This window comes from Carettochelys insculpta, chromosome 2 (genome assembly GCF_033958435.1).
Source record: "Carettochelys insculpta isolate YL-2023 chromosome 2, ASM3395843v1, whole genome shotgun sequence".
Taxonomy (NCBI): Eukaryota; Metazoa; Chordata; order Testudines; family Carettochelyidae; genus Carettochelys; species Carettochelys insculpta.
This window is the reverse complement of record NC_134138.1, coordinates 27,730,283-27,753,392: the sequence shown is the minus strand read 5'-3', so window position 1 is coordinate 27,753,392 and position 23,110 is coordinate 27,730,283. Positions and strand designations below refer to the sequence as shown.

The window sequence follows — 23,110 nt, the reverse complement described above, 5'->3', positions numbered from 1 at the left end:
CCTGCTCTGTGGCAGGGGACCTCACACACAGTGTCTCTGGAACACCAGGACAGGTCACAGGCCATTCCTCGTAGGTCCCAGGGCGCCTTCTCAGGCTCTGGCTGTGCTGCAAGGATGCTGTGAGTTGGCCACTTGCTCTGCCAACAGCCACATACCTTCAGGCTTTGGGTGGCAGAACCCTTCCTCACATTATCAGCCTTCACCCCAACCCTCCATCAGGCACAGAGTACCTGCTGCCTCCTTCCCGCCTCCCCAATGTGCAGGCGAGCCTGGAGTGCACCAGCGTGGCTGCAGCCTGGTTTCCAACTCCTCACTAGACCAGTGCACCTGCTGCCTGGCTCCCCCAGGGGGAGCAGGTAGCCAGACCAGTGAGGCTGCCACCTGGTTCCTGGCTCCCTGAGCCTTGAGGGAGGAGCACTGGTGCAGCTACCGCCTCCTTCCCGGCAACCTGAGGCATGGGGCAGCCGGGGAGGTCCCCTGGGGGGGCCAGCCCTTGGTAACTGCAGCCGTGGAGCCACTTCCTCTCCCACGGTCCCATATTCTGGATGAGGGATACGATCACCCTACTCCAGTTCCTTGGAGGGGCTGGAGGAGCAGCCCATCTCTGGTAGCTGCAACTGTCCTCTCAGCACAAATCTGCTTTTTGGACTGTTTCTACAGCTCTGTTCCAACACTGACCTACTACCTGGGCTAATTCTCTGTCTTTTGTTGCCGCAGCCCTGCTCCTAGCACAGATCTGTTCACTCCCTAGGCTGTTTCTGTGGCTGTCTCTGACCGGCAGAGCTCTGCTCCCCAGTTCGGCTTGGGGCTCTGCACTCTTCTTAGCTCAGCACCACTCTGTCTAGCCCAGGCAATTCCAGTTCACATGGAGAATGGGTCCTTCCCGCCCCCTGGTCTCCTGACTCCCTTGTTAGTCTGCCCACCCTGTCAAACAGGCTGATCTGGAGCTTTGGCCTCTCTCCAGGATGGAGCTGTCAGCCTCAGAGGCCTGATTTCTCATGGACCCTTTCCCTTTCTTTTGGTACTGGGTCCAGCCAGCCCAAAAGAACCCACTGAATTTTAGTAACTGGCCAACCATCTCCTTACATCTATCCAAGATAAGGAATTGTCCCTGCTGAGCTAGGGATTGCATGGCAGATAGAGCTGGAGAGGACACAAGAGCAAAGAGCACCAAGACAGTACACAAACTAGCAGCAGCAGCAGCATTAACAACAGAAGTTTTGTAGGCAGGCTTTATGTTGTTTTGCTCTCTCCTGACAGCATGCTCAAGACTACTTCAGTTGTTTAAAGAACTGGTGCAGTGTTAACATCTTGCCAGGCCATTTACTTGGGCAAGATCCAGGCTCTAGTGTTTGGACGTGAGCTACATGAACTTACTTTCACAAATGGCAGTGCAGGTTACAAAACAAAACCAAAAAAAAAGCAGTTATGTAGCACCTTAAAGACTAACAATATTATTTGTTAAGTGATGAGCTTTCGTGGCACACACCCACTTTATCAGATCTGGAGAATACTAAGGCTGAAACTCTAATCCGGAACTCTCTCATCCAGCAACATCCCTAATCCAGCATGATTTTAGTTAGCTGGTTGACCGCTTGCCATGGCTGTGGTCAAGTTTCCTATTGTCCCATGAAGTTTTTTCTACAGCCATCAGTCCTGGCTCTCAGTGTTCTGTGCTCTTATTTAGCTGTAATTTACTCTAAGTAAGTGTCTCTAAGAGCTCAGTAAACAGTGGAAGTGTTGGTAATGTGCTAGAAAATATTGACCTCCCGTAGTCAGGCAAATCCTCTCATCTAGCACCCTCAGGGCCTGGCTGGTTCCAGATGAGAGAGGTTCAACCTATAACAATGTCTGGATTTGTCATGAGGAGAATACAGCTAACCAGTTCATTCTGCTTTTCAATCCATACCTCTCCTACTCATGTAAATAGTTAGGAAGACGTTTATTTTTGGAGTTAGACAGCTAAATTCTCCTCCTGTAGACCTTTAACAATACCTCTAGTGGCAAAATGCACAGTACTCACTACTGTGATGGAACGGGAGGCAAAAATGTCCAGAACACTGAATAAGTTTCACCACATTCACCACAGAATAAGTTTTAAGATACCTATTACATAAATATCCTTCAAGAATGTGCGCTGCCGTTACTTTTGCTGAAGAGGACCCCATACACATACCAGGTGATTACTGTGTATGATTCAGAGGAGGAAAAGGCACCCAAAACGTTCCCTGAGTGAAAGTAAAGCTGCTTTGGTGAGAATGTACTTACATACCAGTCACTGGTGTCCCTCTGGAAAACCACCTAAGTAAAACTACACTTGCTTACATGCACATATCACATCGATCGTACTCAAGTATCCAGAAGTGAAAACAGCTGCAGTTTTACTCAGGTAACTTTGGGGGTATCTTTTCCACCTTTTGTAAGTTTAGCCAGTATGAATGAGGTAAAAGGAGTGGACGCTTAAGCTATGTCTGCACTAGAGAGTTTTGTCGACAAAACTCATAGAACGTCGACACACAAAGTGTGTTTTGTCAACAGTCTGTTGACAAAACTCGGCACTTCCACTGACAGCGTTCTGCCTCTCTGCGATGAGGAATAATGCCTCTGTCAACAGTTTCTGTTGACAAAAAAAGCCATGTACATGCTCTGGGGGCCCCTCTGTCAATAGACAGGGCTTCCTGTTCACTGGGCATCCCTGTTTGCTGAGCTTCCAGTTCGCCATTCTGCCAAGAGAGTGGCTGGGCAGCCTGGCCACACTCTGTTAACAGAACAGATCGCTTTTGCAATACACTTCTGTGCGTGGACATGATCTGTTGACAGAAGTTTTGCCAGAAGATCTCTTCCGACAGTAACTTCTGTCAGCAGATTGCTGTAGTGTGGATGTAACCTTACAGAGGATAAAATGTTCATTTGAAAAGTATGAGTTAAAACTTCTGTATACACAGCCACCCTCCAACTGGGGAAGTGGAGTGAGGAAATAAAACTCATTTAACCCAAGCACCAGCAGTGTTGCGGGCAAAGCCTACTCACCGTATTCAAGCAATATACTCACTAAATTCCACTCCTGAAGTTAAGTCAATGGGCATTTCAAGCAAATAAAGCAAATAGAATCTAGCCCACTATGAAGAATCAAGTCTCCAACAGCATTTTCTATTACCTACCTTTCATTTCCTTTAAGGCTTCAATCCTGCTCCCACAGAAGTCAATGGACACTGGCTATTGACTCCAATGAAAGCAACAGATACACCACCGTGGTTTGGGGCTGTTTGCAGTGACAGAGCCTGGGATTTCTGAATGTAAAACACAAGCCGCTATTACTGAAAGTAAAACACCAGGATCATCCATCGAGTGATAGCAGCAGACTCAAACCTCCCTATGTGGCTGGCTTAGCCACTAGACAGAGGAAGACAAAGTACTGTACCACGTGGTTAACGTGGGTTATGCCAAATCCCTCCTGAACACCTGGAGCCATGTTTACTTTGATGTTACTCCAAAGAAAAGAAGCAGCAGTTGCAGCCACAATGGATTTGACCGCTCTACTTCAGCAACTTGCAGAATCTAAACCAGTGTCAGTTTGTAGATAAAACAACTTTGGTTAGGTAAATTAACTGTACCTCGTCTCAGCCTCTGTGCACCATCCAGGGTAGAAGTCCATTTTCAAACTCAAGTGAACATTATTAAATACAGAAAGTATTATAGGGAAGGGGGAAAAAACCCAACACCTACAGGAATAATAGCACCAGAAAAAAAAAAAAAAGGAAGGTGGTTCCACAAGAGCTTTCAAATATACATATTTCAATAGTATCTTTCACCTACTCATCAATATTCACAAGCATTCATTACATTGTTAGTGGCAAAGTGAAAAGTGCTTTTGTACCATTGAACATATTAACAACAACAGTATAAAAATTACTGGAATGGTCATATTAGTCTTAAAGGAGGCATCGCTCTGACTGAACCGTCCATCTCGCGAGTCTTGAATAGAAGCCACAAAGTGTAGGGTCAAATATTTGCTGATGTAAACAATCTAAATTCTACTGAAGTCAACAGAACCCTTTTACACCAGCAGAGAATTTGGACACTTTCATTTTAATTGATTTATATTCTGATGTTCAAACACTGAATATGTTTTAAAAAGGAGACTTAAAACAACAAACAGAGGTTGGCACGGAAGAAATACCACTCTCCAAGGGCCCAATCCTATAGTACTTACACTGGTTGTGGCCTCTGAGGAAGTAACCTAGTAAAAAGAACAAAGTTATGCATGTGTATTAGTGTTCTCTGACTTTAGCTGAAATTGTCATTAGCATGCTTAACTTTAATTTAAAAAAAAGTTTGCCTACATCTTGACAAAATAAATTTATGCAAAACCCTAGCCTTCCTAGCTCTGCCAATGTAGTAACCTCCAGTAGTACAGGAAAGGCTACATAACATTTTAATCAGGAATGCACTGTACGTTAATTATTTCAAATCTGAGACGGTCCCTCTTGTCTACTGTTCTGGCTCATTTCCTTACGGTTAAGAACTACACAGTACTCGGGTGTCCCAGTACAGATTTGTTACTTCAGATATGAAATACAGAGAAGAACCCTATCTAAGTCTTTTCTTGGCGGTCACTTGATAATAACCAGGAAATCTTATCGTCATCCTCCCATCTTCACAAAACAAAAAAGCTGTCCTGTAGCACTTTAAAGACTAACAAAATAATTTATTAGGCAATGAGCTTTCTTATTTCCAGATCTAAAGAAATGAGTCTGCTCCACCAAAGCTCATCGCCTAACAAATTATTTCATTAGTCTTGTAAAGCACTACAAGATTGCTTTTTTGTTTTGTGAAGATACAGACTACAATGGCTACCTCTCTGTGACTACCCTCCTACTTGTGACTCCATCGATTCTAGAGCTGCAGATCTTATCACAGAAGGGGCAGATGTTGGTAGTGGGTGCAGGGTGGTTTTTGATGCTCTTTTCTCCTTCACCACCTCTCCTCATCTGCACTGTGGTGAGACATCTCAAATTGTGCCATCCCCTCACAGACTGTTAATCTCCAGTGGGGACAGTCCTGGGCAAGGCTCCCCCAAGAGGCAATGCTGATGTTGCATTTTTTTGTGTGTGCCTTTAGCACATCCTGAAATTGCCTCCTCTGGCCCCCAAAATGCCTCCCTCCTTCCTTCAACTTGGAAAACAATCTGTTTTTGGGAGGTGCTGATCAGCCATCAGAACCACGTGACCAGACCAACAAAGTTGTTGGTAAATGTTAGTTTGCTTCAATGTTGGTCATGTTAGACTCTTTCTGGATGCTAGTGTTTGTGTGCCTATTGCCCCCAAGAGATCGTTAGGATTCTCCTGAGCCAGTGTTGATGAAATTGTTTAAGTGCCTTCAAATGATGATTGTATGTTGTTCAGGTTTCACGTGCATACAGTAACACCTCTTCTTGGCACAGATGTCCGAGTTCTCAAAGATCCTTTGCCTCACGCAGGCAAAAGCATAACTTGCACAACTCAGACAATGCTGGATTTCCACATTAATGTCAACTTGCACAGAAAGATGACTTCCAAAGTATGGGAAATGTTCCATATTTTCCAGCAGTTCTCCACGGACTTCAGTAAGTACAGATTTAGGCAATGCTTAACCCTTTCAATACTTGAAATTGTAGGTAGAGTAATTAAGCTGACCAAATGAAAGCAGCTGGTAAATCTACCCTGCCAGACAGCCAAAAATTAATCTTCTTGAGATTTCATTAACATTAAAAGGGATACAGCAACGTAACAGTACATCTCTCCTAAAAAAGCAAACCTGAGGGCCTGTTCTCAATGTGCATGCTTAATTGCATTGTATAAGATAAAGGAGAACATACTTCTCAGCTAACTCTCCATAGCAAAAACACACCTCCTGAAATACGTACAGTCACCCAGATGATTTATGAGCTCATGCCATTCTTGGTATTTCTATGCCAATATTCCTGGTAGTTTAGCTGTTCAGTTTGCTGCATTGGATTACAGGTGATATGCATCAACGTGTAAATGAAAAAAGTGTTAGCTCCTTGCAGGCATGCTTGCTAGCACTGTTGTTTCGGTCAGATTTAAACTTGAGTAATTACTGAGCTGAAGTTAGTCAATTGCATTCTGCTTACTTCAATTCCACCTGCAAGTGTTTTGAACAGATCATGGGTGTCCCAATTTATCCTATTGTGTTGCTATGTGCTGTGATCCTGCAAGAGGCTGACCACTCTCATTTCAATGATGTCCCTGCACATGCCCCTTCGCAGGCAAGCATGGCACAAAATGCAGTGAAAACTTCTCCTTCCTGCTAGGCATGGAGGCCAAGCCACTAAGACCCATGCAGGGGCACTCTCCCTGAGCAGCCAAGAAACAGCTCAGCATGTGAAGTCTTCACAAAACTGTGACACGGATGGGGAACAATGGGTATACAACCCAGGGCCTAACAGGTAGTGTGATCCATAGTGCCAAATGCTACATGTGGGGCAAAGAGGAGCTGTGCAAGGGGCAGTAGCTGTTACTGCTCCCAAGAGGCTCCAGCCTCTAACATGACCTGGTTGCACGCACCCGAGTTCCTCGCAAGCCGCTCCAGCACTATTCGTCCCATTTCCTGATCCAGGTATAGAGGTTCACTACCAGTTCTAGTACAGAACTGCAGATTACTTCCCCACTGAGTACAAAACTCTGGGGGGACAGCTGAGAATGGACTATTGACCCCACCTTATTGTTGTCTCTTCACCAGTTTCCAATCCATGACAACACCAGGACTACTGAGTGCTCTTCCCAACCACTGATGAAAGGTTTTTCTGAATGTCCAAATAAATTACACCTACTAAATGCTCCTTATATACTTGTGACACTTTCTCAGGGTATCCAGAGCCACAGGCCACTCTGTTAACTCCCAGTTCAACCAGAGACTTGGTGCTAAGTTATGTATCAGTTCCCTCCCCAAGAGCGAACACCACAGGATCTTGCCACCCCATCTGTCACCTTTCACACTAATTAGCAAATAAGCTGTCTCCAAAGAGACAGCGTACACACAGTTACTCCTCAAGATCAGGTCTTTTATAACAGCATAGCACTGTGATCTGTATGGTGAAAAAAAATAGAAAAGTTCGCTTATGAGCAAAGATGCACAAATTCAAGTGAGTGTTAAGTAAGAATAATGGAAACAGAAATGGTTATAAATAAAAACACAAGCACCTCACTCTTTCCAGAGACTAAACCTTAAGAGGCTACAGTCCTAACTTCTCACCCTCAGTATCTTTCTGCCTGCTGGTTTTTAGTCAACCCAGGACCAATCAACCCCTTCTACCAAGGGTGTTCCTCAGCAAAATGGATAATAAAAAGGTTCTTTTTCCTCTCTCTTATAGTGCTGTCATTCTTTGAAATGTATCAGAGGGGTAGCCACGTCAGTCTGTATCCACAGCAACAATAAGTCCTGTGGCTGACAGATTTGTTGGAGCATAAGCTTTTACGGGCAAACACCCTCTTCATTAGATCACGTGCATCTGACAAAGGGGGTCTTTGCCCACAAAAGCTTATGCTCCAATAAATCTATCATCAGTGTAGTACGTTGATTGTAATGGGTTTTTCACTTTCATTCCCGTGGGTACAATGTCCATCTTTTGGCAGCTGGAGAAAAAGATGATGTCTGCCTGGATCTGCGTGAGTTTTTTCATATAGTTGATGGATCACCATTCCCAATGGCCATTTGGAAATGGAGATCCAATAAATCTGTTAGTCTATGGTGTCACAGGATGTCTCGTTAACCTTTGAAATGTAACCCCCAGACAAGTCTCGTCTCTGTTGCTTGTTTTGCAGCATGCTTCCTCATCAACCTTTTTCCCCTAGAGCTTCCTAAGTATTGATTCCACAATGCTAAATGTGGAATAGAGCAGGAAGATTACCCTTCCTAATGTCTGGAAGAAAGCAACTTCTCCCTCTGTTTGGTTAGAAACTTCAAGGATCATATTAGTAACTATCTAAGTGTTAATACATTGCTTTTACAACTATACTAATGACCACATTGTCTCAGCCTTTCATTGATACCCCACACAACATGTCTTTATAGATGATTACTCTGACAGCCATGTGTTAGGTGCAGCGGATTTTTCAGGCCTGCTGCTGAGTTGCGAGCCACCAACAGGTGTCTGTTTAACACTACTATTTTACTGATATGCTCAAAAAATTCCTACACGTTAGAAAGGAAGTTTTCCTTTGCAACAGCCAGAAAGGTTTATTCCTAGCATTTTTTGCTTATGAACAGTGGCAGGGTAGCCATTGGTCCAATGAGGACCACACCACGGGTCCACAGGAAGAAATGGTGGTCCCATGTTCCACCCTGCCCACCTAGGGCTCCTTCTGGACAGCAGGATCAGGGCACAAGTTTCGGCCTCACTCCACCCATCAGTCACTCTTCCAGGAGTGCTGGGCAAAGCTCCAGACCCCATCCCCATTTCCCAGTAGAAGCACAAAGCGGGAGGGGTCTGCAGGTAGAAGTGGTGGGCTCCACAAATCCCTAATCCAGCTCTGCTTCAATGATATTTTATTTACTGATTCAAACAAACAATTTCCCTTTGGACCAAAGTACAGTAGGGTCTCAACATTTGCAAGGGTTCCATGTGGAGAACCTTTGAGAATGTTGAATTTCACCAATACCGTATGGCAACCGCTCCTGCCTGGAGCCTGGTTGCTGGTGCTCTCCGTCCGGGGCCCTGGGGGAAGCTGCAGCTGCAGGTGCTCTCTGCCCCGGAGCACCAGGAAGCGGTAGCTGCCAGCACTCCAGAGCCCCAGGGAAGCAGCTGCTAGCAGCCGCTCAGGAATACCTGAATTCATGAACCTTAGGTTCACGAATGTTGAGACCCTGCTGTAGTTGTAATATTTATAACAAGTCTATGGCAACATAACCAAGCAGATAAAGGCATAAGAAAACCACATGCCTAAAAGTTGAAATCAGAAAAAAATTCTAACTGGAAATAAGAGGCACATTTTTAATAATGAGGTTAACTAACCAATGGGACAGGTTACAATGAATCTGGCGAGTTCTCATCAGGTCGGAGTCTTGAAATGTAGACCAAGTGCCTTCCTAAAACATACATTTTAGTTCCATGGCATCCAACCAGATCTGAAGCCTAGCCACTAGCATGGCGTGAACTAGCCACATTATTCTGAAAATTTATTTATTGTTCAAGCCAACTAGCTACATAACACCGATGAAATAGCCACATGTGGATAATGTCTAGCATGTTGCACACCACAATTCTAGTTCAGCCATGGGCTATTGAGCTAAAGGAGAAATTCTACACTATGTGTTATGAAAGAGGTCAGCCTAGGTGATCTTAAAAGTACCTTCTAGCTTTAATAGCTACAGAATGCAAATCTACTTGTGAATTTTTGCTATTAAACTGTGCTGAAAACTATGGCCACTGTGAACTTCATGGCAACAGAACTTAGATAGTTTTGCTTCAGATTCAGTCCATTATTTGAGCTAAGGGAGAATATCCATCACCTGTATTGCAGTGCTTTTTTTCTAAAACTGAGTCCACGGAACACTAAACAATAATATTTTTAATGCAGAACACCTATAAAGTTTTTCTTCAAAAAATTGTTGTTGGACTAAAAGAGAAAGCAAAGAGCAACATATACACCAAGAACATAATGAAATAATTTAATCAGGTATCATAGTAATGAAGTAGTCACATTATATATTTTAATAGCAGAAAATATATACCATCAGTTTATTTCTCCAAATGCACGTGGCACACTTATGCGTTGTTCACAAAACACCAGTGTTCCACAGAACATAGTTTAAGAAACACCATGTTAGAGGACCAATGACACACAGTTGTTCTGACTGAATCTAGCAGAGGGCAGTGGTCTGTATTACCTAGTTCATTACACAGTCAACAGTATTAAAATTCAAGTATCAGAGGGGTAGCCATGTTAGTCTGGATCTGTAGCAGCAACGAAGGGTCCTGTGGCACCTTATAGACTAACAGAAAAGTTTAGAGCATGAGCTTTCGTGAGTTAACTCACTTCTTCAGATGACGTCATAAATGCTTTGAATGGTTATGGAGGGAAAAAAGCCAAAGATACGATTCTACTTCAATAAGTGCAGCAAATCCATAGCATTTTACATTTGGTATTATTTATCTTAGAGGAATTATCTAATTCTTTTAAATGTACATCAAGCTAAGTAGGTAAGACATAATGTTTACAGCTCAGTTTTTCATTATGGACCTATTCCCAAGCAATGCAGTTTCCTTTCCAGATTTTAACTTGAATGCAAGACCGAATTCTTTTCAGGAAGTTTAAGTGATAACATGTGTTGCTGGGTCAAATCACATTCCACTTGCACAAGTTCGTTCTAATAAACCCAGTAACCTTTAGCTCACAGTATCCTTGCCTTCTTTACAGCAGCTAAATTGGAAGACTTCCACAAGATTTACTGAGGAGGTACTGATTCCTATTTGTGCAAGTTGAGCCAGCCTGTCCACAGGCTACATTAGGAATTATAGATCATCCATTGATTAGGTTAGATTAAAGAGAAAACTAAATTTCAAAACCTTTACCATATATTTCAGACAAACGTAATTATCAGGACTCATTATCACAGAGGTTTTGTACTGTTAACTCTTTTCTTTACCTTGTGATTTGATATTCAAATAAGGTTTTTAAAAGATATCTAGGAAACTCACTTGGCACAATCCAGCTCTTAGATGATAACAGGAGCATTTATCCAATTGGCTATTTGCTGGCATAAAAGAGATTGATTAGACTATTTTATATATTTGCTCTACGTATAAAGGAGTAACTTGATAAGTGAGGTACAACAAGTGATTGGCAATCTCAACTTTAGCTCTATGTTACCAGGGCCAAAGCATGCATAGATTTACTTAAAACAAAAAAGCAGTCAAGTAGCACTTTAAAAACTAACAAAATAATTTATTAGGTGATGAGCTTTTGTCGGACAGACCCACTTCTTCAGATTCAAGTGAGTCGGTCCCATGAAAGCTCATCATCTAATAATTTATGTTGTTAGTCTTTAAAGTGCTACTTGACTGCTTTTTTGTTTTAATAGAATACAGACTAACACAGCTCTCTCTCTGTCACTATTCTTCATAGATTTACTCAGTGGCTATAATGCAATGTATAGGGCCCTCTCTACACTAGCCAAAAACTTCGAAATGGCCATTTGCATGGCCATTTCGAAGTTTACTAATGAAGCACTGAAATACATATTCAGCGCCTCATTAGCATGCGGGCAGCCTCAGCACTTCGAAATTGATGCGGCTCGTCGCCGCACGGCTCGTCCAGACAGGGCTCCTTTTCAAAAGGACCCCGCCTACTTCGAAGTCCCCTTATTCCCATCTGCTCATAGGAATAAGGGGACTGCGAAGTAGGCGGGGTCCTTTCGAAAACGAACCCCGTCTGGATGAGCTGCGTCAATTTCGAAGTGCTGCGGCTACCCACATGCTAATGAGGTGCTGAATATGTATTTGGCTAGTGTAGACACGGCCTAGGCGAGCAAAGACATTTTGTGCCCTTAATATTTTCACATTCTTTCAGGAGATGGGCATTTTTTAACAAGCAAAGTCTTGTGTGATCCACTAAAAGTAACTTGTCATCACGTGATTGCCATAGAAAACACATGACAACATAGGTAAGTGAGAACAGTTTCTCAGTACAGGTTGAAACTCCCTTATCCAGCACTCTCTTGTCTGGCAGCATCCCTCATCTGGCAGGACAATGGGTGCTGCTGGACCAGAGTGCAGCTGCAAGACCCCACTCCTGGGAACCCAACAGCCCTCGAGGCGGGAAGCTGGCTGGGGAGCAGAGTCCTGACAGCAGCCCCAATCGCAGGGACCCATGGCAGGGGCGAGGAGTACCCCAGCAGCCCTGGGGCTGGGAGCGGGCTGGGGCACAGAGCCCCACCAGCAGCCCCCCACAACTGCTAGGATCCCTGCTGCACAGGGAGACAGGAGCCTGGCAACCCTGCAGAAGAGTCCTGGACAAGTTGGGGGGCTCCTCCTCCAGGGATCCAGCCTGACCTCCCCTCTTCCAAAAAATCCCCTTGTCTGGGACCACTCGGGTACTGGGGGGTGCCAGACTAGGGAGGTACAATCTGTACAGTCAACAAGTAGCTTTCAGACATTTTGCTCCATTTGAAGTAGACTACTGTTTTATACAGGCTGAATTATTTTGCCTTTTCAAGAGAAGATTAAGAAAATAGAAATTTATTATAATATTTCTTTTTCACACTTTGCCTTAATTTACTTTAAAAGTCCACAATGTCAATATTTCCAACTCTTAGAAACACTGTACTTGAACACTGCTGGGGAAATATTACACAGTATAATAGTACAGAACAACAATATGGTTAACTAAGCCTCTCCGCATTGGACAGGGAAAGATGGAAGGAAATAGTGAGAGAGGCATTAGACACCAATGGGTGCTGAGCAATGGTTGTTGATGATGACGAACAATATGGTTGCCATTACTCTGAGGAAAAGCAAATTGCTTCTACATTATTATTATTCTAGTCTAATTGAGAATCACAAAAAGTACTGAGTGAAATCCATTATAAACATTAAAAGAACCCTGTGAAAATCCATTCTGTGTTGGATGCATGATTGCCTGCTCACCCCCATCTTGTCCACCTCCATATTAGCATGTGATAAAGAAATGTGGTTCAGAGATACCAGCTGAACCTCTCTTTGCCCAGCAGCCCCAGCACCTGACCGGTGCTGGATAAGAGAATTTGCTGGACAACGGGGAGGTCAATATTTTCTGGCACATTACTAACACTTCCACTGCTTACTGGGTTCTTTGAGAACATTCAGGGGCTAATTACAACTAAATAAACAGCACAGAACAGAGCCAGGACTGGTTGCTGTAAACAAAGTTTATGGGACCACAGGAAACTTGGCTACACCCATGATTAAGTGGTCTTTTGGCTAACTAATCATGCTGGATTATGCAGTTTGCCAGACGAGAGAGTTCCAGATTAGAGAGGTCCAACCTGTATATCCAAACCCATTTGATGTAAACAGCATACATTGGCTAGCTTACTTTCTTTTACTTCAGCCCAAATAAATTTGCAAGCAGAGGCAACCCTGATTGAAACCAGCACAGCTTTATGTGTTGGTTTATAAGGTTTTGTAGGAACACAAAAATGGAAGCTGTGTAACACAGTCTGTTTTGCCCATTCGCACTTTGAGAAAGTGCCCCGATGTAGTGCTTGTTCTTAGATTTGTTTCAATACTCTAGTGATTCAAAAAAACAACTTCTCTGTCTACTTGCATGTAAGTACCTCTCATTGCACAGTTTTGGTTTTCTGGGTGTCTGCTATAATGGAACCTAATTTAACAGAACTGGACAGGAAATATAATTTATATTTACACACATTTTAAGCAATAGCTATTACTGTAATGTGGGCAGCACTCCAGGCCCTTCAGTAAACAGTTCACATTTTACACGGAGCTATTTTAGACCCAGATGAACAGCATCTAAGTGTAGGATTTAATCAGACAATATAGAGAGGGTAAAATGTGAATTTGAGGATGACAATCCAGCCTAAACTCTGGTGCTACTCTCACTCCCTCTGCTCACCAGCCTGCTCCCGTTCCATGATTTTCCTTTTGTAGATCTAAGAGCCTTCAAAGCACAGTCTCCCTCCACAGGGCAGATCAGAGGGGGGAGCTGTCCCTCTTCCCTCTGGTAGCATTACTACAGTTCTCCCCCTTCCCTGGCTAGTCAGAGATAACTCCCCTTCTTTTCCAAGCTTCTTTAACCACTCAGTGTGAGCACCTTCCATTTAAGCTCTAGAAGGGTATCCTCTCCATCTCAAGTACTTTCTATACCAGATTCTCATCCTCTGGGGATCAGGCAGAAGGGAACACAGTGTAATGCCAAGCAACGAAGGGTCCTGTGGCACCTTATAGACTAACAGAAAAGTTCTGAGCATGAGCTTTCATGAGCAAAGACTCACTTCAACAGATGCTGGTCATGGAAATCTGCAGGGCCAGGTATAAATAAGCCAGAGCAAGGCTGGGGATAACAAGGTTAGCTCAGTCAGGAAGGATGAGGCTTACTACCAGCAGCTGATCTGCAGGTGTGAACACCAAGGGAGGGGAAGCTGCTTTTGTATTTAGCCAGCCATTCACTTTGTTTAATCCTGAGCTGCGGGTGTGGAATTTGCAGATGAATTGTAGCTCAGCAACTTCTCTTTGGAGTCTGGTCTTGAAATTGTTTTGCTGTAGGATAGCTACTTTTTAGTCTGCTACTGTGTGGCCTGGGAGATTGAAGTGCTCTCCTACAGGTTTTTGTATATTGCCATTTCTGATGTCTGATTTGTGTGCGTTTATTCTTTTACGTAGAGACTGTCCAGTTTGTCCGATGTATATAGCAGAGGGGCATTGCTGGCACATGATGGCATAAATTATATTGGTAGATGTGCAGCTGAATGAACCCACGATGGTGTGGCTGATCTGGTTAGGTCCTGTAATGGTGTTGCTGGTGTAGATATGTCGGCAGAGCTGGCAACGAGGTTTGTTGCATGGATAGGTCCCTGAGTTAGAGTGACTGTGGTACAGTGTATAGTTGCTGGTTAGGATTTGCTTCCGACTGTCAGAATAGAATCTGGGACCTGTGGAACTTAGGGTATTAGCCTCTATCATATGAGTTAAAAATCAGCTTGGTTGGTAACTAAATCTGCAGAGTAGACTCATTATCACCCTATAAATGGTCTCAGTGCTATTAGATAGACAAGACACCACTCCAGAGGGTGTGTGGGTTACAACAGCACATGCTGAACACTGGGTTACACAAATGTCTTTCTCTAAACATATACTCAAAATTGTTAAGGTAATCGCACACTGTAAATTGGTCTTGCTTTGCTTTCATGTTAGAAGGGTTAGGGATTGAGTGTGTGCCAGGGGCCCTGAGCAAGGAGCACCACATAACCCTGCTGCCCAAGTAGAAATCAGATCTGCCTTCCCTGTACTGATGCAGGTTACATCTCCCACTTGCACCAGCTCCAAACAGTTGGCTAAGGCAGATGAGGAAAGGGGTTAGAGCTAATGCCCATCCCTATTATACCCACATTCCCCATGCCCATCCATGCAGGAGGGGAACCAGCCAGCATGCCCCATACATGCAGCACTCACTCTCACACATTAATACTCACAATGTGGAGTGGTAAGTGTAACACCAACAGGTGCAACCAAACCTGGGACCTCTGGAGCTTAGTGCAGGCACCTCAACAGCTTGAGCTAAAACCAGGTGGCTGTTAACTCAGGGTGTAGATTCAGAGAAGATTCACTCTTTCTATAAGTGGGATGTTGAACTACACTCAGAGGGTGTCAGTCCTCCATTGGGGTGACTATTAAAATACCATACTTCCCCTAGCTGACACAGAAGAAACTCTCCCTCTCTCTCTCTCCCCTCCTCCCTCTCCCCCTAAGTGCCATTTACATGAACCACACCCAGCCGGTACGCAAGTTATTCACACCTTCCATCACCTTAAGCCCCTTAGCTGGCATGTGGAATGGCCCACAATTTGGATCTCACTTTGCCAATACCTCATGCAACTGATTAAGAATCTTTGTATAGCGTTTCTGCGGAGTACACCTTACAAAAATGAGGGCCCCACAACTGTGAAATGCTGGGATGCCCTCAAGCTCACCTATATCAGATTGGGAGCAGAAAGCACTCAGTACCTTTCAGGATCAGGCCCTTAGAACTTGTCCCTTGAGACACTGTTGCCCAGCAGGCATGAGTAGTTTCATTATTTCCCCAGCATAAGCTTAAGGTATCAAGACACAATAACTAACGTGTTAGCACAGCAGCCAGCAGTGTTCCTCAGCCCTGCAGATTGTTTTTAATGGGAGAGAATTCAGATAGGATTGTCTCTTGTACACCTGGGTGTTCTTTCCCGCAGTCAGCTCACTGTTTTTAATACAGAGCTTTCTAGGAGGCTAGAGTAAAGCAAGAGAGCATAATCCTGTTATAGCACAAGCAACAGCAAATCCCATCACCTGCAACAGCTAAGCAGAATCCATCTAGCTGTGTCAGTCTCTTTAAATAACAAAATCAAAGGTTTAAAAGAACCTTTGACTTTTCTTTCTCCGGTCACAGAAGGACTGTTTTACACGGCATCGCTGAAGAGTGATCTTCAAAGTGGGATGCCAGCTCTCACAAAGTTGTCCTAAGCTGTCTGTTTAAACAAGTCCTTCACCAATTCCCTCCTCAACTAAATGGCAGGTTCTGGGAGACACTACCACAGATTCTGATTTTAGCTGCTCCAATGGATCTTGCCCAGTGCAAGTATTTCAGCATCAGCCCTCCACTGGGGTGACTATTAAAATACACCATGGACTGAGCACTGCTGCTCTAGTACAGAAATAAGGCATCAGCATTCACTTCAGAGGAGGAAAGAGCCAAAGGCAGCAGCTGCACTAGAGTTCATAAAAGGGGGATGGAAAGATACAGGAGCAAAATGAGTCCCTGGTCTTTGCTCCTATAGCGAAAAAACTCTGACTCTTCCTGTAAGTGTTGCACAGCTCCTAGACGTCCAGTTTTTTTGTATTGTATGTGGGGGGAATATAGCAAGAATATTGTATGGTATTTGCTGTGTTAATCATTAGACAGAACTAAGGTCAAATTCTGCCCATATGTAGGGCCACACAGCTGTAACCTGTTACCAAAGATGGAATTTGGCCATGGTAACCTCTCCCTTTCTACTCTCTGACCTAGTACAACTTTGTGAACTATTTCACTGCTGGGTAAAGAAAAGAGGCAATTAGATAACATCCTGACAGGTACCCAATAATGCAGAGTTATTTAATTTCTTCTTGGTGACAAGGTGTTGTAAGATGCAAAGTAGATCAGTTCCTCACTTTCACAGTCAGTCAGCTGAAATTCCTTCTATTTTACCCCACAGACTCCATAAGGTTTTAAACCAAGGATTCTTCTCCCCTTTCCACACCACAAACATATATTCAGGTATTCACAACTTTTGCTGAAATGCACCCCACAAAAGCTTAGCACCCGTTCCTACAGCTGCTCCAAGGGCTGCTACTGTTCTTCAGCAACTCAAGAGAGGCAAATCAGAAACTGTGCTGTGTTCAGTAGAACCAAAGGAAGGAGAGGTTGCAAATGACAACATAAATCCATTTGAAACTAAGATAGGTGAAATGGAATGGCAGCAGGTTCACCCCTTAATGCCACAAAAGTTAATGACTCAAAAGGTTAAGAACCTCTGGTTAAATGAACTTATGTACACACAAATGAGCACTTTATCAAACACGTGTACATATCAAGGGCATTTCTATTTAACACTCATTGGGCATGTTTCTTTCTGTTGATCCTTTCTCAGGTCTAGCAATTCCATCACTTATCTAGGAAAAGACACTTATAAAAGATTTTATTAAAAAAAAAAAAGAAAAATGTCAACTCCCTCTCACAAAAAGTCTTGAGATCTATGGACTTTTTTTCTGGTCTCTAATTTATCCGCTCACTTTTGTCTGTCCACACCAAACATTTGCCTGCATTTTTTTCTTTTATACAGTGTATGCCTAAACTAACTCCCTAAGCTGAGTCTTGCTTCTTTTGCATTCGGTTTTAAGGTGGCATCTAAAAGATCACCTCTCACTGCAGCTGAGGAATCACATTCTCTATGGTTTTTTTTTTCCTGCAAATGTTGCAAAGAGATAATCTGCCAATTTCCATCAAATTTCTTCCCCTCCCCCCCAGAATGAACTAGGAGGGATACATGTAAGTTTCAGTCATTTGAAGTCACACAGGTTGACATAGCCCTATGCGATTTGATCTGAGTAATAGCCAAACTCTCAGACTTCTGGATTCGAAGTTTGTTCTTTTTCCCCCACCCTTGCCTTTCCTAGTCAAACTCAGTATAGCAAAGCTGCCATGAGTTATCCCGGCTGTTTAGGAAGGCTGTGCTAACCACTTTTCTTTCTGGAAAGGACTGCAAAGCCTCAGGAGATAGTTTCTCTTCTTAACCCACTACCAAACGTCAAGCCGTGGGCGATCTCTGGTTGAGGGAGTTTTATCACGCTATCTTCCTCTCCATGACGGAGTTTCAGATCCCACAGTGGGTTGCTTGAAGAGCCCTCACCCTTGCGGCCAGGGTCTTACAGTGAGTTGCTTTAAGTCCTGCTGAGGTTTGCATCTCTCTCACACTCACTCACTCACTCACTCACACACACACACACACACAGAGCGAAACTTGCAAAGCCGTCCGCTTGGCGCTGGGGCTCCCGGAGTTCCTTTAGTCAAATGAGCTCCTGCCTGGCCCCAGCCATAGGCTGGCACCTCTCTGCTAACCTACCCCCTTGCCGGCTCGGGGAAGCGGGCTGTCCCCTCTCCCAGCGTTGCAAGCCCCTCGCGGGGCGCCTAGGAATCTCGGCGCTGGTTTCAAACCCACGTTAACACTCAACTTCCCAGGCCTGGAGTTTGCGATCCGGTCGGTCCCCGCTTTCACCCACAAACACGCCGGAGACCAGGTAGCAAGAAGGCCCAGCTTTCACCCCTCCCATATCGCGGTCCCATGGCTACACCTGCCTGAATCTGCCCTGCCCTGCGAAGGTCTCTAACTCGCAGGGGCAGGGAAGTGGCTGGGGCTCACCGGGGTGCCTGTCTCTCCCCCTGCTGGGCGGCCCGTGCAGACCGGCGCGCGGGGCTGGCTGATCGACGCCCTTACCTTCCAGCAGCACCTCCTTGCCCGCCCGCTTGAGCGCCTGCACCGCCTCGTCGTGGGTGGCGTCCCGCAGGTCTGTGCCGTTCACGGCCAGGATGGCATCGCCCACGTAGAGGGCCTGGGTCTGGTCGGCCGCCAGCCCCTTGAAGATCTTGCTGATGAGGATGGGCATCTTGTTCTCCTTGCCGCCCTTGATGCTGATGCCCAGCCCGCCCAGCTCCTGCTTCAGCACCTTCACGCACCGCTTCTTGTTCGAGACAGCGTCGGGCACTTGGTCGGGGAGCTCGGTGAAGGCGGTGCGCACCCCAGGGCCGCCACCCCCCGCCTGGGGGCTGCTGCTGCTGCTGCCGCCGCCGCCGAGGGACTCGGCTGCCCCGCCGGGGTTACCCCGGCAGGGCGCCCCGTTGCCGCTGGTCCCGAGGCCGTTGTGGGCTGCGCCGTCGGCGCGCTCCTCGCAGCTCAGCACCAGGGCGTCCTCGCCCAAATTGGCCAGGACCTTGTGCCAGCGGTCCCGCACCAGGACTTCCAGCCAGCCGCTGCGCTGCGCCCGGCCGCCCGCCGCTACCGCCATCTTTGGAGCATTCTCAGCGCACCATGTGATTGCCCCGCCGGCCGCGCACAGGACTGGGCTGCGCTCCCGGGGCGCCCCGAGCGCCGCCAGCCGGCCGGGGGCGGAGCGAAGGTCCCGCCTCAGCTCCTCTGCGGCGGGCGGCACGTGGAGCGCGGGCCGGCCCCTCGCGGCAGCCCACCTGCCGCCCGCCCTGGCTGCTCCCTTGCCACGCCCAGCCGCCAGGGGACGCGCGCCCCACTGAATCCTCCCTCGCCACCTTCCTCCCAGCGGCGAGCACAGACGCGGGCGGGCTCTTTCCGCAGCTCAGCTCTCCCCAGAGTCGCTCACAACCCATTAACCCCCATTGCGTCTCGCCTCCCCTGGGCTTGGAAGCGGCAGCAGCCTCCACCCTCCTTGCGGCCAGCCGGGGCGGAATAAATTTTGTTGTGTGCACCAAGGCGTGCGCATGTGTGCACCACCCGCAGAAACGCGGCCCGCTGTGGGAGCCCTGCTGATCGACTGGGTGGCACCAAATTCTCCCTGGGTAGACGCCCAAGGCTCAGCTTACAGGGCACAATGCTTGGAAGACCTTTTCCCTCTTCCCCATGGCTCCACGTGGCCTAGCTTTCCCTTTACCTTCAGGATAAGAAAAGGGCTCCCTCTCCAGCTGAGCCAGCCTTCCGAACCACAGATGCTCCTCCGCAGCACAGCCTCCACAGGGTTAATCTGTTTCTGGGACAGCACATGAACTGAATGGCGGCACTGGTTCGGACCGGACCTATGGTTACTTGGCCCAGTAGCCTGTCAGCTGATAGCAGCTGCTGCAAAATGCTTCAGAGCAAATCAGCAGGATGGTGCAACTATGTTGGCATCTATTCACTGGTATCAAGTCCTGGCTTCTGGCAGCAGAGTCTTGGGACCACCCAAAGTATGGGGTGCCTCACTGACCCGTCCTCTGTGAAGTTAACCTTTTTTTTTCATGTAGTTATACTCTTGGACTATGTCTACACTACAGAGATCTTTTGAAAGAAGCCCTGTTAAGATCTCCTCTTTCAAAAGAGAGCATCCACACAGCCCCCACTCTTTTGAAAGAATGGGCCCGGAATCGAAAAATCAGGCCGTGTGAAGACTGCTCATTTGAAAAAAAGGGTCCACAAAGCATCTATACACGTTTTATTTCGAAAGAAGGTGCTCTGCCTGAAACGGGAGTGGAAGAGACCTTTCAGAAGGAGCACTGCGCTCTTTTGGTTTAATTTTAAAAGAATGGTTTTTGTGTGTAGAGGCACTGCTGGCTATTTCAAAAGAGCCCCTTCTTTGCTAGTGTAGACACAGCCTTGGTCTTTGCAGCATCCCTTGGCAATGAGTCCCTCCGAGTGACTGTATTGTGTGAAAAAACAACTTTCTCCTGTCTGTCTTAAACATGCTGGCTGTTTCTATACATGCCACTTTCTCCAAAAAGTGGAATGCTAATAAACGGCCTGAAAAATGCTAATGAGGCACAGATGTAAATTCCTGGCACCTCATGAGCATAGGGTCACATGATTTGGAATCCGAAAGAAGCTCTTCCAGACTCCAAACCAGTGTGTAGAGGTGAGGCCCCTGGGGGATCTCCCAGAAGGAAGGCCTTTACTAGATTTATGTTACTATGATGTGCAATGACTCACCAGGAAAGGTTGCAATAGGTAGAGAGCTCCTAGTGTCCCAGGGTATTGCAAATTCATAAGATATTGATGCAGGAGATTTGTGCAGTGAACGGAAGACTATTTCATGACAACTTCCACGACATCTTACACCTTAATATGTACCAAAGTTTATTTCTGAACACCGATTCCCAAACAGCTGTCCCAACATGTTCATTGCTCTTTGAATTCTCTTGATTCTTCCAGTTTCTGTTGCTAGTAGAGCGAATAGGTAAAATTGATAGACATACCTTCAGTCTTCCATGATGAAAGAGAGACTTGTTCAGGCGTGGCCAGCCTTTTTGCTTTGGGGGCCACATGGCAATTTTGTACATGTTCTGGAATCCGAACACAAAATAACCCCAAACCCGCCCTCCACATCCCCAGGCTGAACTCCTATCAGCCCCAATCCCATCTCCAGGCTTAACCCTTATCAGCCCCAAACTGCTCCCACATCCCCAGGTTTAACCCATCTAAGCCCCAAACTCACCCCTCCACCCGCAGATTTAACCCCTACCAGCCCCAAACTTAGCCCCCCACCTCCAGACTTAACCCCTACCAGCCCCAAACTGTTCTCCCTTCCCCAGAATTATCCCTTCTCAGCCCCAAACCCACTTCCCCCATCCCCAAGATTAGCCTGTCTCAGATGATGCACCTCTCCCCAGCTCTCCTGCTCACTGTCCCCACCTGCAGTGCAGGAAGCTCCCTGCCCTGCAACATTGACATAATGGAACTAACTTGAGCTGGTTTAATGGACAGATCCCTCCCACCATCCTGCTGGACATTAAACCAGTTCAGTTTATTTCCGTTGTTTCAGCCATGGCAGGGCTGAGAGATGCAAGTGGCTCCTTAAAGAGCTGCATGTGGCTCTCGAGCTGCAGGTTGCTGACTTCTGCCCCAGCCTGAGTACACCCTGTGCTCCAACCTCACTTTGGGTGGCTTGGGTAAAATGATGCTGCTGGCATGGGAGAAGGTTTTGTGAGCTGGATTCTGACCTGTGGGTCACATGTTGGCCATGCCTGAACTTGTTGGACTGATCACCATCTCAACCGAACATGAAATAGCTTTAAAACTTTGTCTCAAGAAATCTATTGTCCAATTTGTGAAAATGAAAGCAAAAAAAAAAAGACAAAAAACAAAAAAAAACCAAAACAAAACCCATAATTCTAAATTTTTACACAAATTGATGGCCCAGAACAAAAGGGTTACAACTCAAAAACAGACTTCATTCACTATCAAGGAATAAAGGTTTTCATAACTTCCCAAAACTCAGTTCCTTTGGAAGGAAGACAGTTGTAGCTCGAAATGCAACTGTTTATAGTGCTGATCATAAACACTGTGTACAACTTAAAAAGTTTAAAACTTTAAAGTGTCAGGTACTGGGTGGTTTATCCTATACAGTGTAATTGTGTTAGGAAGGATTAATGAAAAGTAGAAAAAAATCAATGAAAATATTTATTTTTATATTTACATTGTTCCTGTCAAATGCCAAGTAAATAAAGGTAACATTTCACTCCAGGTTTCTCATTTTTCTCTGTACTGAGAGAGAGAGAGTGTGTGTGTGGTGGGGTGCCAAAGTCATAGTTCACCTTCAGTACCAAAACCCCTTGGACTGGCCCTGCCAACAGGACGTGCCAGGCTCAGGCCTGTAGCCCTAAAGTGCTCACTGGGGCTTGGAGCTTCAGCCCAGCAGGTTTGAAAATACTTATCCTAGCTCTGTCCAGGGTATTTGGGGTGGGAGGGGGAGGGTCCCTGAGACTGCACTCCAGCCTGAGCCCAAAAGTCTAGACAGCAGCAAAACAGCCCTGCAAGCCCAACTCAGCGGACACAGGCCAGCTGAAGGTCTTTTCTTTTCTGCATAGACCGACTCATAGGCTAGGTCTACACTAGAGCACGAATTTTAAAGGCGAGCCTTCAAAAACCAAAATTCAAAAGATCGCCTTTCGAAATCGCATGTCTACACATAAAAAGTGCATTGAAGGTGTGATCCACTCTTTTGAAAGAACAGCCCACCCTTTCAAAAAGGTCCATGCATCCCAGGGTGCCCTTTCAAAAGAAAGGGCCAGGAAATGCCACAGCCGGGGTTGCATGGTGGACAAGCCCTTCCAGGGGCTGCAGCCTGCTGCTCCCTTAATGGACCTCTTCCAAGCACCCCCATCCT

At 45.9% G+C, this 23,110-nt stretch overlaps 1 protein-coding gene across 1 annotated transcript in view; it reads right to left on the bottom strand.

Annotated features, from left to right (window-relative positions):
* SNTB1 (syntrophin beta 1) overlaps positions 1-22,458 on the bottom strand; it is a 196,299-nt gene extending 173,841 nt beyond the window's left edge. Inside the window, exon 1 of the mRNA XM_074986722.1 lies at positions 18,724-22,458. Coding sequence (XP_074842823.1) covers positions 18,724-19,291 — 568 coding nt within the window. The 5' untranslated portion in view covers positions 19,292-22,458. The remainder of the gene's footprint in view (positions 1-18,723) is intronic.
* Positions 22,459-23,110: the final 652 nt, after the last annotated feature.